Source organism: Leuresthes tenuis, unplaced genomic scaffold (genome assembly GCF_036924035.1).
Source record: "Leuresthes tenuis unplaced genomic scaffold, fLeuTen1.0.hap1 SCAF_2, whole genome shotgun sequence".
NCBI classification, from domain to species: Eukaryota; Metazoa; Chordata; class Actinopteri; order Atheriniformes; family Atherinopsidae; genus Leuresthes; species Leuresthes tenuis.
This window is the reverse complement of record NW_027325356.1, coordinates 17,372,041-17,383,510: the sequence shown is the minus strand read 5'-3', so window position 1 is coordinate 17,383,510 and position 11,470 is coordinate 17,372,041. Positions and strand designations below refer to the sequence as shown.

The window sequence follows — 11,470 nt, the reverse complement described above, 5'->3', positions numbered from 1 at the left end:
GTATAAACTAGTTAATGAAAACATGTAGTTAATTAGATGATCCTGTTGTTTTTGTGCTTTGTAAGAACAACTGTTGCATTTGAATGCTTTGAAGAGCAGAATTTAAGGCTATGCTATTGATTTAATATCATAGTAAGGTGTTAAGTAAGCAAGACAATAGTTCAGCACAGTTTATGTGCTGAACTAGCACATAAACCTTATCTAGTTAAATGATACAACTGATACAATAAAGATACAGACTGGTGCACTTTTAAAGATTAAATATACAGTAATGAACAGTATTTTGACAGTATTTCACACAAACACTCTTATAGCACCTCTTATCATATGCTCAGTGTAGTATCTTGACCAAGGACTCTTCAATATATATATATATGGAGGAGCTTGGGATCACACCTCTGACTATCAAGTTAGTGGATGACCTACGTATCTGCTGATCAAGCATATCATCAGCGGATGGAATTTACAAATCCTTAAAATTTACCATAGTTCATCATTGTCAACATATAAAATATGGTCTAATTTCAATATGTACAGGTTGAAAATGCAGAAAAACACATAATCAGAAACATGGCTGACTGGAAAATAATCACCAGTGAAGCCAACAGGCACGTCTTGCAACTGAGGAAGGAAACCGGGGAATTCTTTTTCTTTTATTTGGGCAGAATTTGTAGGCATGTCCAGGATGTCGTACATGTTTAGGCCCATATGGCACAGAAAGAAGAAGAAAAAAAAAACTGGCTTTAGCTGACAGTGTTTTGATTGAAATGACGAGACTCTGAAACTCTGAGCGCTTGTTCTTTTCACGAGTCGTGTTCTATGCAACTTTTAAAGAATTCATTGAGCAAAATATGCAAAAACAAGAGTTTGCAAACCTCCAGTTTGACACACAGAACGTTAAGTGGCGCTGACAAAAAAAAAAATGTAGTTCACCAAACAGAGAAAAGGGCTTTGGAGTTAGGTAACAGCGAATTTCCTCAGCTGTGTTGCGGATAAAACAGCTTTGAGTGGACTAAACAGCTGTAAACTGGTAAAGCTCAAATCTGACATCAGCGGCATTAAACTGTTACATGTGGCAAAGTGTTTGCTTAAGTTTACCAATAAATACATTTAAAACTACACATGAAGAAAAGAAAAGAGTTGTTCACAGGCGACACTAAAACCAAATGCGTGCAAAAACCATGCCAAGTAACATCAGTTAATTAACAGCTACTGAAGCACTTAAATCTCAAAATAACAACAGAACATTAGTAATTAGGCCAGGAAAGATTGTAAACAAAGAAACCGTTCAGTAAAGAGTAAAAACGACCAAAAACAAAACAAAAAAAATTTCAAAATTTTAAGTTCCAACGATATTCGATAAATAAATAAAAGCATACCATATGTTCTGATCTGCAGTTTCACATTACCATTGTTATCAAACTGTTCCTGTATCTGACAATAGCTGATTCTATCGAAGACTGTTCATACAAAAAAACTGCTGTGATGCATCTGGAAGGCACCAGTTGATGTAAGAGTATAAGTCCAGGGGGTCTGGCTTTGCTCCTGAATATCAGAAACAAGCAAACCATCAATATAAAGATTTCAATAGACCCCAAGAGTTAGTGGGAGGAGCCAGCCGTAGCTTCTCATTTAGCATCCACAGCGTCTGTTGGAAATGAAGGACGCCGAAGTCTGCCGCAGCATTCTGTGGAAAAGAGAGAGCGGTGGGAGGAATGATGGGAGGACGTTCAAGAGTCCGCAATCTTGTCCTTGAAGGCAATCGAGTTCCACAGCCCTCCTCACATGTACACACACACACACACACACAACATGTGAAGAACTCAGAGCTCGTCGTGGTTCCTGGTGAGGTCCTCTCCATAGTTAGTGGCCTGACTTCCGACAAACATGTTCCAGTTGTCAAGGATCTCCTCTTTAGTCAGCATCTGATCCTGAGTAGGACAGGAGGAAGATATGTGAGTGTAAATAGGGAGCATGATGCAGATGATATAGGGATTTGAAATACTTTTAATCATATCATTTGTGGTGTCTTTAGTATTTTGCCTTTGCAACGACAACAACAACAAAAGAAAGCCTCTAAACATATAAAGAAATAGAAAACATATAAGAAGGAGTCGGTTAGTGTGGAGAGATGTCGAACAGAAACTCGGGACCAAATATCGGCTAAAACGGCGTACCTTGTCCTGGTCGGACTCGTACACCAGATGCCTGGCCTCAGCCTGGGCATGGTCATAGTCTTGTGGCATAATCCAATGGCGGATTTCGTCCTGGTCCATCTTTCCGTCTTTGTTCAAGTCTCGGAAGTCAGAGAACTGCTCCCTCTCGGTTTTCACCCAGTCTGGTTCAGGACCCCCATCCTCGTGCGCAAACATGTCAGCTTAAACCAGAGGACCGTTCAAATTAGGTGCAGTTCGAAGACAACACATGCAGTTCGTGTGATGAATTACTAACCAAAGACGAGCTGAAACGTAACCACACACACACAAGCTTTCCAATGACAAACACAGCCTTGATTCTCTCGACATCTTCTTCAAAAAGCGTGCCGATTATGACTTCGTACGTGTTTGTTGATGGGGATTAATATGAAAAATGTGAACAACGACATGTTTTTTAAAGATTAATCAGAGAAGAGTGAGCTGCTTAAAAGGAACCTGGGATAGAGATACCAACAACTAGGCCATAGTCAAAAGCACTTTGGATCAATTCAATAAAACTGCACAACAGTATATATAACAAACATAATCATGAGGGTTTAATCATATTGAGGCCACCATCAGAGCTTGAGCAACACAGCTGTTTGTGGGGCTATAATGTCCCATTACTTTGACGGCATGGCCGGAGTTACAGTATAAATCTTAAAAAATAAAAGTCTGTGGCCACCCTGCGACACACACAGCTATCTGAAATTATAAGTCCTCTACAAAAAGATTTTCTCTGTCAGCTTCTTCCAAAAAACGACCTTCATCTAATCCGCCACTCTCCCTCGTGGCGTCATTTCCCCCCTCAGGTTTGGAGCAGTTTGCTGCAAAACTATCAGATGCCTTCGGTGCCGCTGTTGTCTTCTCCTTAACTTGTTTACTTAAATCAATTTGACGTCATCTCCTTTAACTCTCCGACTCACCAATGTACTCGTCCTCGTCCACGTGCCCATCGCCGTTCTTGTCTATGTCCTCCAGCGTTTCCTGCAATTCACAACGAGTTAATGAAGTCGTTAACGAGGAACAGCGAGGGTCAAGTGTCGCAGAACTTGCACTGTGGGTAATGAAAGAGAAACATGTTGCCTGGAGCTGAAGTGAATGAACGTGCGAGGGTCAGCTTCCGGCCGAGCTGGCCGTCTGACACAACAATTGCAGGGTTGCTGAAGAGAGCTCAACCCTCTGCATTAAGGCACCGTTTTGCACTTTTTTAGCAAACAATCGGGGAAACGCGAGTCTTAAATTGACACTTAATGGTTTTCTCACATGCACCTTGGGTTTGATTTGGTGGTTGCTCAAAGGTTTAACTTTCAGGCTTATCATTAACAGCACACACACACATGTGCAAATAAGTGTGATGGATCTGGGAATAGCACACGCACAAAGTGACACGTAGTACAGCCGCATTTCTGGATGCAGGTGCGATGTCCCCGTGCCGCCCTGCTGAATGTTTAATGGCTTTGTAGTTTCTTTCGTTTAATAGCTCACAAATGATAAAAAGAAGCAATTGCAATCCGTACACTTCCTATAACCACTTAACCTGCGCAGGTTTGCGTGTAATAAATGACGTTCATAGCTGCAGATCTGTGTCGACAAAGACTGTATCTTTTGTAAAACTTTAAGGATGACATCACAATAACGGAAGTTCATTTCACGCGCATCTTTCAGCTACTGATGCTTTAAAACTAAAAAAGGGAAAGAAAAAAAGCCAATGAGATTAGGCGAAAAACTAAATAAGGTTGCCGACAGTTACACAGACATCTATGATAACCTCTGCAGGAGCTGCCACTGTTAGCTGGTGTTGCCCCAGCAACGTCAACGATACTGACTGGTCCAACTGAACGTACTTAAGGCATAAGCCCATAGAAGACAGGCAACACTGATTGTTTGGCGATCACAACATTGAAAACCTCAAAGAGAATCCAGCTGCCTTAAAGTGGACTAAAATTGCCTTTCAGCTGGGAAAGTAGTTATTCACTTTCAACAAACTTGTGACAGGACGAAAAATGGGAATCTAAGTAACCCAGATGTGACATTCTCGCTGTTTACAACGAACAACAGTGACAGCAGTGTAGCTCTCTTGGCGGTTACCAGATGGAGCAAAAGAATATATATACCGATGAGCCAAAACATCAAAATAGCTGACAGGTGAAGTGAAAAATGATTGAATATCATGTTATATTTTGGCCTATATTTTTAATCCTCTAACTGGACTTATTTAGACTGACCACAATCAATTAGAATAAATGTCAGATTAATTTCCGTCCATCACATTTCCTTCCTTATTCACACAGTTTTTTTTTTTTTTTTTTTTTAATGGCCCATGAGTAAAGACTTAGCATCACCTCTTGTTGATTTCAAGGCACTGAACTTGTGGTATGCAGCTGATGAGCATCTACTGGTATGATTGTTAGCTGTTAGCTGTTTCAGAGGACAAGAATGCAGCCTGTTGTGGTTGTAGTTTTGTTGGTCGCAGGCTTAAATAAACTGCTTTCTTCCTCATTCAAAAAGGCATGTGTGTAATTATGTAATATGTAATAATAATAATAATAATCAGGCCTATAATCATATATGTGTGGTATAAAATCAACGTAGAATGATAATTAGTCACAAGTAATCGTTATCAAGTTATACAAGTTACCTTAGAGTCTGACATTTATGTGCTTCTTACTTTGACAAGTACCACCCACCTAAACCAACCGATTTTCTTGTGAGTGCAGATGAATCACACTTCCCCATGGCAACGGCAATCCCAGACTATGCACAATGCACCGCACCAAACAGCAAAAACCGTTCAGGAGTGACCATGGAACATCACAAAAGGGCTCGAGGCATCTCCCCCGGCCTCCAAACCCTGCAGCCCACGGGACCTACTGCCAACAGCCCAGAGCCCACAACACAGGACGCCCGCAGAGGTCCACAGAGTTGTTCTGACAGCTCGAGAGGAACTACACAATATCAGTGTTTAAAATGCTGAAAATGATCAGCTGAGATAAAAAAAAAAAAAAAAGAATTAAAAAAAACGAAATTGTTACTTTGGGCCAAATATCAGTTTCCTTAGTTTAGACACACTGACCTAAAACTACCGTATCAGCTTCACTTATCCTAACTCTTTATGGGCTACACACTGGTGTGAAGAACAGCACTGGCCTTGGTTTCAACTTTTGGGAGCCCATCATTTGAGAAGAAAAAGTTTTGCAGAAACAAAACACAAGTTACAAGTTACAGCACCTAATATTTCACTATATAAATCAAATGTTTGTTCCACACTACAGGCCTTTTGGGCTCCTGTCAATTACTCTTTTCATTCGACATATGAACGCCCAATAAAAGTGAAAGAAAAAAGTGCCCTGTTAGAGAGGCGCTGAGTGAGTGTGTGTGTGTGTGTGTGTGTGTGTGTGTGTGTGTGCACTGCAGTGAAAGACTCTGGTCTGTGACAGCAGATAGTGGCTATGCAAGCAGACCTCAGCAGGTAGAAATTTGAAGCTGGACGTTTAAACAGTGCGCCTTGTTATGTGAATGAGTGTGGGGGGTGTCGAGCTGGCACTTAGTGGGACGAACTGACGTTCCTGCCTGAACCTGCACAACAAGCTCCGATAGTGTTCTGCGCCGTTACCCTACAAACAGCCCAAACCACAAAGTGTCTCCTTCGCTTTCTCCCGATGACGACGCGCCCCATTAAGGGCTCCTTTTTGCACGGACGTGTAAAAAGAGAGCGCAGCAGCTTTAGGGAGCATTCCAACCTGCGCCAGCCGCGTTTGGCTTCAGCCACAATCGGTGAAGACGTCTCTGGCTGAGCTCTCCTTCGGCCAACATTCAGCGACATCATAAAAAAACGAGAGATTAATAATTAACTGTGTCAAATGGGTGGTACAACTTTTATGAACTCGGCAGCATAGTGCATCCCTGCTAACATTTGCCACGCCAGTGTTCCACGAAACCAAATTTATATTTAAAGATTGAGTTCTAAATGGGGCAGCCTGCTCATCCCACCGGGCCTGTTCCAAAAAAAAAAAATAATACAGAAACTCAATTATTTCCGGGATGAAATTAAAATTGCATTAGGGAGCCATCCAAAAGTGGCACAATCACTTAAGTGGAGAGAATACACTCAAATCAGTTCCTGTATTCACACAAAGTATCTTATTAGACAAACTACGTGACACCTAACTTTAGGACATGCCACCCCCCCCCCCCTCTCCAAGTCTGACTGTGGCTTCTCCGCACCCTCTTCAGTGTCTCAAATGAAAGAGCAAACTATGGCTGCTATCTAATTACACTTAATTACCCCGCGTTGGCATAGAACTTACCAAAATCACGATATCCTTCATGTGTTCGAACTCCTCAGGATGAAGGAACGACGTGAACTCCTCTCTATCCGCTGCCAGGTCGCCGTTCAGATCAGCAGCTTTGAACCTCCTCTCGTCTCGAGGAAGCATCTTCTTGAAGCTGAACTGGTCCGTGGCATCCTCGAACTCCTCTGGGTTGGCTGCCAGGGAGGAATCGGATAAGGTTACCCCCAGACTTTGAATTACTTTTAATACTTCAATACTTAACAACACACTTCAAAAGACACCAAGAAAGAAAGACAGGGTGCCTAAAGCATGTGGAGACGTACCTAGATAGTACCCATAAGTGGCTTGCTTGTACTCATCCCACGAGACCTTGCTGTCTTTGTTCAGATCGTAATCGGCCCACACTTTTGCGACATTCTCATACACGTAACGCTTCTGGACGCGTTTTATCCAAGCCTTGAGTTCAGCTGTGGTGATGTAGCCGTCGGCGTCGCCGTCTATCCGGTCCACGATTTTGCTGAGAGGCGACAGAAAAGAGGAAGACATCAGTCATACAGGCTGCATCACCTTTAATGGTGACATCTTTGCGCCGTTTCACCTCTGACCCAATGAAAAGGCGTCACAGCACACAGAGGTACAGCAGTGAAAACATGTGGCCTTGGTATTTTTTACTACAAGGGAGGTGGCTTCAGTGGGAGTTGTAGGCAAACCCAGTTGAGTAAAAACTGCAGTGTGGCTGTGGTGTATTCTTAGACCTGGGTTGCCACGTTGTGATGTTACAGGGATCCTCCCCCTGTAAGCGCCACAGGAAGGAGATTTCTCATCCAATGCCTTGTGCCAACTTGTCACCAAGCAGCAGTTGTAAAAAACTGAGTAAATGAAGAAACCCCCTGACAAGAACCACGTGGCACATTCGGTGTCAGTGCAAGTTGTAATAGAGACTGATGGCACCACTTTAGACGTCTTTAACGACTATTTATAATGTCTGCAAAGCAGTTAACCCTGTATGAGTGAGTGTCTAATGCAGTTTAATGTAGCCTCACAGATTGGCTGGCGTGCACATCTCTCTCAGGCACGCGTGGACACGTGTTGTTACATTTTAATAACCACAGCCTGGACGGTTTCACGAGACACACACGCAAGCGGGACAGTGAGTGATTTCCAAAAACACCAAAAGCACCACACAGCCCACGGCAACAGCACTATCCGTGTGTCAGAGCAGATGAGGCGTTTTTCTTACCCAAGTCTGTCCTTGCTCTCCTCAGGAGTGAGCTGGTCAAACGTTTTGGCCTCCTCCTTGCCCAGAAAGGCCTCATGGTCGTACTGGAAGCTCTTATTGTCTTCGTGGGCTTGCCTGCTCAGCTCTGGATCTGGATGAATAACTCTATCCTTTCTTATCGTTGGCTTCGCATGCGCCACGCCAGCGCACAGAAGCACAGCCCAGAGCAAGCTGAAGCCGGCCATCAGTCTTTGGGGCTGAGGATGGTTCCTCGGAGGCCAAACTGAAGCTCCTGAATCGGCCTGTAACCCTTCAATGCACCGTAGGCGAGCGGCTGTGGACGCACACTCCTCGAACCGCTACACACTGGCCTCTCTTTCTCTGTTTGACAGTGGTGGGAAACAGTGAGGCTGCAATGTCCGATGGGAAAAACTTTAAAGAGCACCTGCGTCTGCAGACAAGTCCACTGAATCACCCCCAGTCCTCACATTCACAGTTTGAAGTGAATCTATCCTCTTTCCTGAGGGAAGGGATGCGACCAAGCCGGGATTTCCTGCCGCCTTACGTACAGCCAATCACAGTGTCCGTTTCGTTGTTGGCGCAGCCTCGTCCAATGACAGGATCCCTACCATTAGTTCGCAGGATGTTCGTAACGGGAGAGGGGACCAGGCGCCACGTTGCAAGCTGATGACTGAGAATAGTGAGGAATCCAGGGGGGATTGAAACAGTAATGTGGTTTGTATGAAATCGTTTGAACGTCAGTGTTGTCTCAACGTGCTTTTCAGACGACAGTGTGACTGTACTAAAGTGATTGTGCATGTGATTGAACGTGTAATAAATAAATAGAATTCAAGCTCACTCTTTGCCTAATATTACCCCACAAAACTGTATATAGAGTATGTGTATAGAGCTATGAAGGAGTGGAATGACCTACCGAATTATGTTACACAACAAAGAAACATGGTCAGTTTTAAAATGAAACTAAGAGATTATTATTCAGATATTCATTTTGACCATTAGTGTAAAGTGGGTCTGGGTATCTTTGTGTAATCTTTGTATAATGATTCAATGTAGGAGCTGGTAGTGTTTAGGTTTAATGTTTGTTGTATATGTTTTGTTTGTATGTGTACGTATTAAGTATATGTTTTCTTATTTATTTTTGGCGTCATGTAATAAGTATGTATTATTTGTAAATGGTTTGTATTTGTCACAAATGGATTTGAAAAGACCCCAGGAAGAATAGCTTTTGCTTGGCAAAAAGCTAATGGGGATCTTAATAAACAAACAACAAACAAACAAAACCATGCTCCTTTGCAGCTGTGTAAAATGTCAATCAATGCAGGAATTGTCATAAACCAATATCGTATTCACGATAGAACAAAGAGAGCATGTCAAAATGTTGAAAATGAGACATTTGGCCATTCAGTGAAAAACATTTGTTCATTTTGACTGAGATGGCAGCAACATGTCCACAATGACCACAGCGGTAGTTTTCAAAATGCTGCCCGTTAATATCAGAGCTAGGTGCACCTGCTAAGACCTCCTGTTATCTGTGAGACGTGGTTGATTCTGCCATTATGTTGTTTGTCTATTACTGTGAATAAACACCTGGTTGAGCTGCACCTAACATCTGCCTCGAGCCCTCTGTTTCAACCAGCTGTGACACGCCATCTTATCAATTTCCAAAAATAAATGACAGTTGTGATTGGTCTAACCACAGAACAGTTTTCCACTTTGCCTCAGTCCATTTTGAATGAGTTTTGGCTCAGAGAAGACATCTGCGTGTCTGGATCATGTTCACTAATGTTTTTTTTTCTTTTTTCTTTGCATGACAGAGCTTTAACCTGCTTTTAAAATTACAGGCACCCAGTATTGATTTTGGCCCGTGTCCCTTTTCATAAAGTTAGATATTCTAAATGATGAAATATTCACAGTTTTACATTGGCAGTACTAACTACTTTTCCATTCTCTTCTTACCCCCATGTCAACGTTTTTGAGACGTGTTATTGAGAGATGTTCCTGCCATCGAATTCCAGATCAACTACTATTAAATAGTAAAGATGGCTAAATGTCTCCCATTTAAAAAAAATGAGGAGTTAATTTTGTTTTGTTTATGTGATTTTCACATCACTGAATTCTATTTGGATTTACATTTCACACAGCGTCTAACCCTAACTATTTTGCTGTTGGGATTGTATCTTTATAACAGACCGCGAAAGCATATCTGTGCCACTTTCTTTTAATTCAGATTCAGACACAGTGCAGATACCCTATCTTGAAAGACTGATTTAGATCAAACCTTTCTTCTGAAATGTATATTCTTACAGGTTTGTGCCAGAGAGCAAAAAGGGGTTGGTCTTAAATGCTATTCACAAGAGGCTGCTTGTTAAGTTGGATCTGATTTGCACCAAGCTGTCTCAGAATTATTCTTTTTTTTATTTCTGTTGATACCTACTGTACCAAGTTTAAACAACTTGCGGGTCTTCAGAACAACAGATGATAAGAGGTTTTCTATCTTGACTGTCAGTCAGCACGGTTATATGCGCGGTTGAAGCAAGCTGGACTTGGGCCCCCATCCTCGTAACAGTATACAAGCACAGGATTGGAATCAGGTTACTGACTGAAGAGTGTTTAATGCTGCGATACCGTGGACTGTGTGAGAAAAATTGTTAATGAGAGCAGCTGTAGTGGGAATTTGGCTACATTAATATACACTTGGTTTGACTATTTTGTGCTAAAAGATGGAACTTTGGGGCAAGCACGGAGTGCCAGGGCCCATTTGAGTCTGGATGAGTGCATACATGCAGGAGTGACTCGAACCTGAACCGCGTCACAGAATAGTGTATTAGTCCTGTTTCATACAATTTTGGTCAAACTAACACATCTACATACATTTCAAATTTTCTTATCTAATTTTTTTCTTGAGGGAACATTTCTATGACTATTTCTCTATCCAGCCGACTTCTGGAACATGTACAGTTGCGGGAGAATGGAGTGGATGGGATGAGACTCTACGGCAATGGGAAGCTAGAGACTGTTTTGTGCCAACAGTTCGGCTGAAAACTGACTCCATCACAAATCTATGGGAGGACCATCTTCGGTGCTGCTAAAGAACGGACCCCAGTGGGATGAAAGGAGTTTGCATCAGCAATGCTTGGTGCTTAACGTGGTCATTTTAGATGGATGGGTCTTTGCTTGGTGTGGAGTTTTCTATTTTTTAAATGCCAACACATCAGTCACATGACAAAACAACTGGTTGGTATTTCATTGTTGTTTGTGATGAAAAAAGTACCCTGAACAGTCCTTATTTTGGTCCATCTGACCCTGTTTTTCAGAAAGAGGAGACGTTTGTCACTTTCCCCAATTTTAAAGTCTAAAAAGTCCATCTTAGAATAGTGTTTAACAGCTTGTTAGGAGGACTGAGCGTGTGCCTGTTACCGCCCTGCGCTCTTCAGTCTCTGTTTGTGCATGCAAGCATACTCCTTTGTGCTCACATAGCAGAAATGTGCCCTCTAGTACTCTAGATAGTTTCATGCCAGCAGATAATGTTGTCATGCTACCACAACCAGTATTCTGCCTGTGATGTTATTTCATTTTCTTGTTTTCACAGCTCTGCCCTTCCATGTATTGACTCATATCAGTTCAATAATAGCACACTCTGTGTCCTGCAATGTCTCTTCTCTTTTTGATGTTGCAGTCCTGTGATGGACTGGTGACCTGTCCAGGGTGCACCCTACCTTTTGCCCAATGACAGCTGATAT

General features: G+C 42.4%; 1 protein-coding gene across 1 annotated transcript; it reads right to left on the bottom strand.

Annotated features, from left to right (window-relative positions):
* Positions 1-612: 612 nt before the first annotated feature.
* On the bottom strand, positions 613-8,258 carry rcn1 (reticulocalbin 1, EF-hand calcium binding domain). Its single transcript, XM_072380412.1, has 6 exons — positions 7,731-8,258; positions 6,814-7,007; positions 6,506-6,684; positions 3,122-3,182; positions 2,178-2,377; positions 613-1,931 (listed from the first exon to the last, which is right to left on the bottom strand). Exons 1-6 carry the CDS (start codon positions 7,952-7,954, stop codon positions 1,824-1,826), a joined length of 966 nt encoding a protein of 321 aa, XP_072236513.1. The 5' UTR covers positions 7,955-8,258; the 3' UTR covers positions 613-1,823.
* Positions 8,259-11,470: the final 3,212 nt, after the last annotated feature.

Coding starts and splice junctions, on each gene's coding strand:
- rcn1 (XM_072380412.1), bottom strand. CDS start 7,954: ATGGCCGGCTTCAGCTTGCTCTGGGCTGTGCTTCTGTGCGCTGGCGTG. Junction 7,008..7,730: donor GAGAGCAAGGACAGACTTGG/GTAAGAAAAACG, acceptor GTCGCCTCTCAG/CAAAATCGTGGACCGGATAG. Junction 3,183..6,505: donor TGAAGGATATCGTGATTTTG/GTAAGTTCTATG, acceptor TGTGAATTGCAG/GAAACGCTGGAGGACATAGA.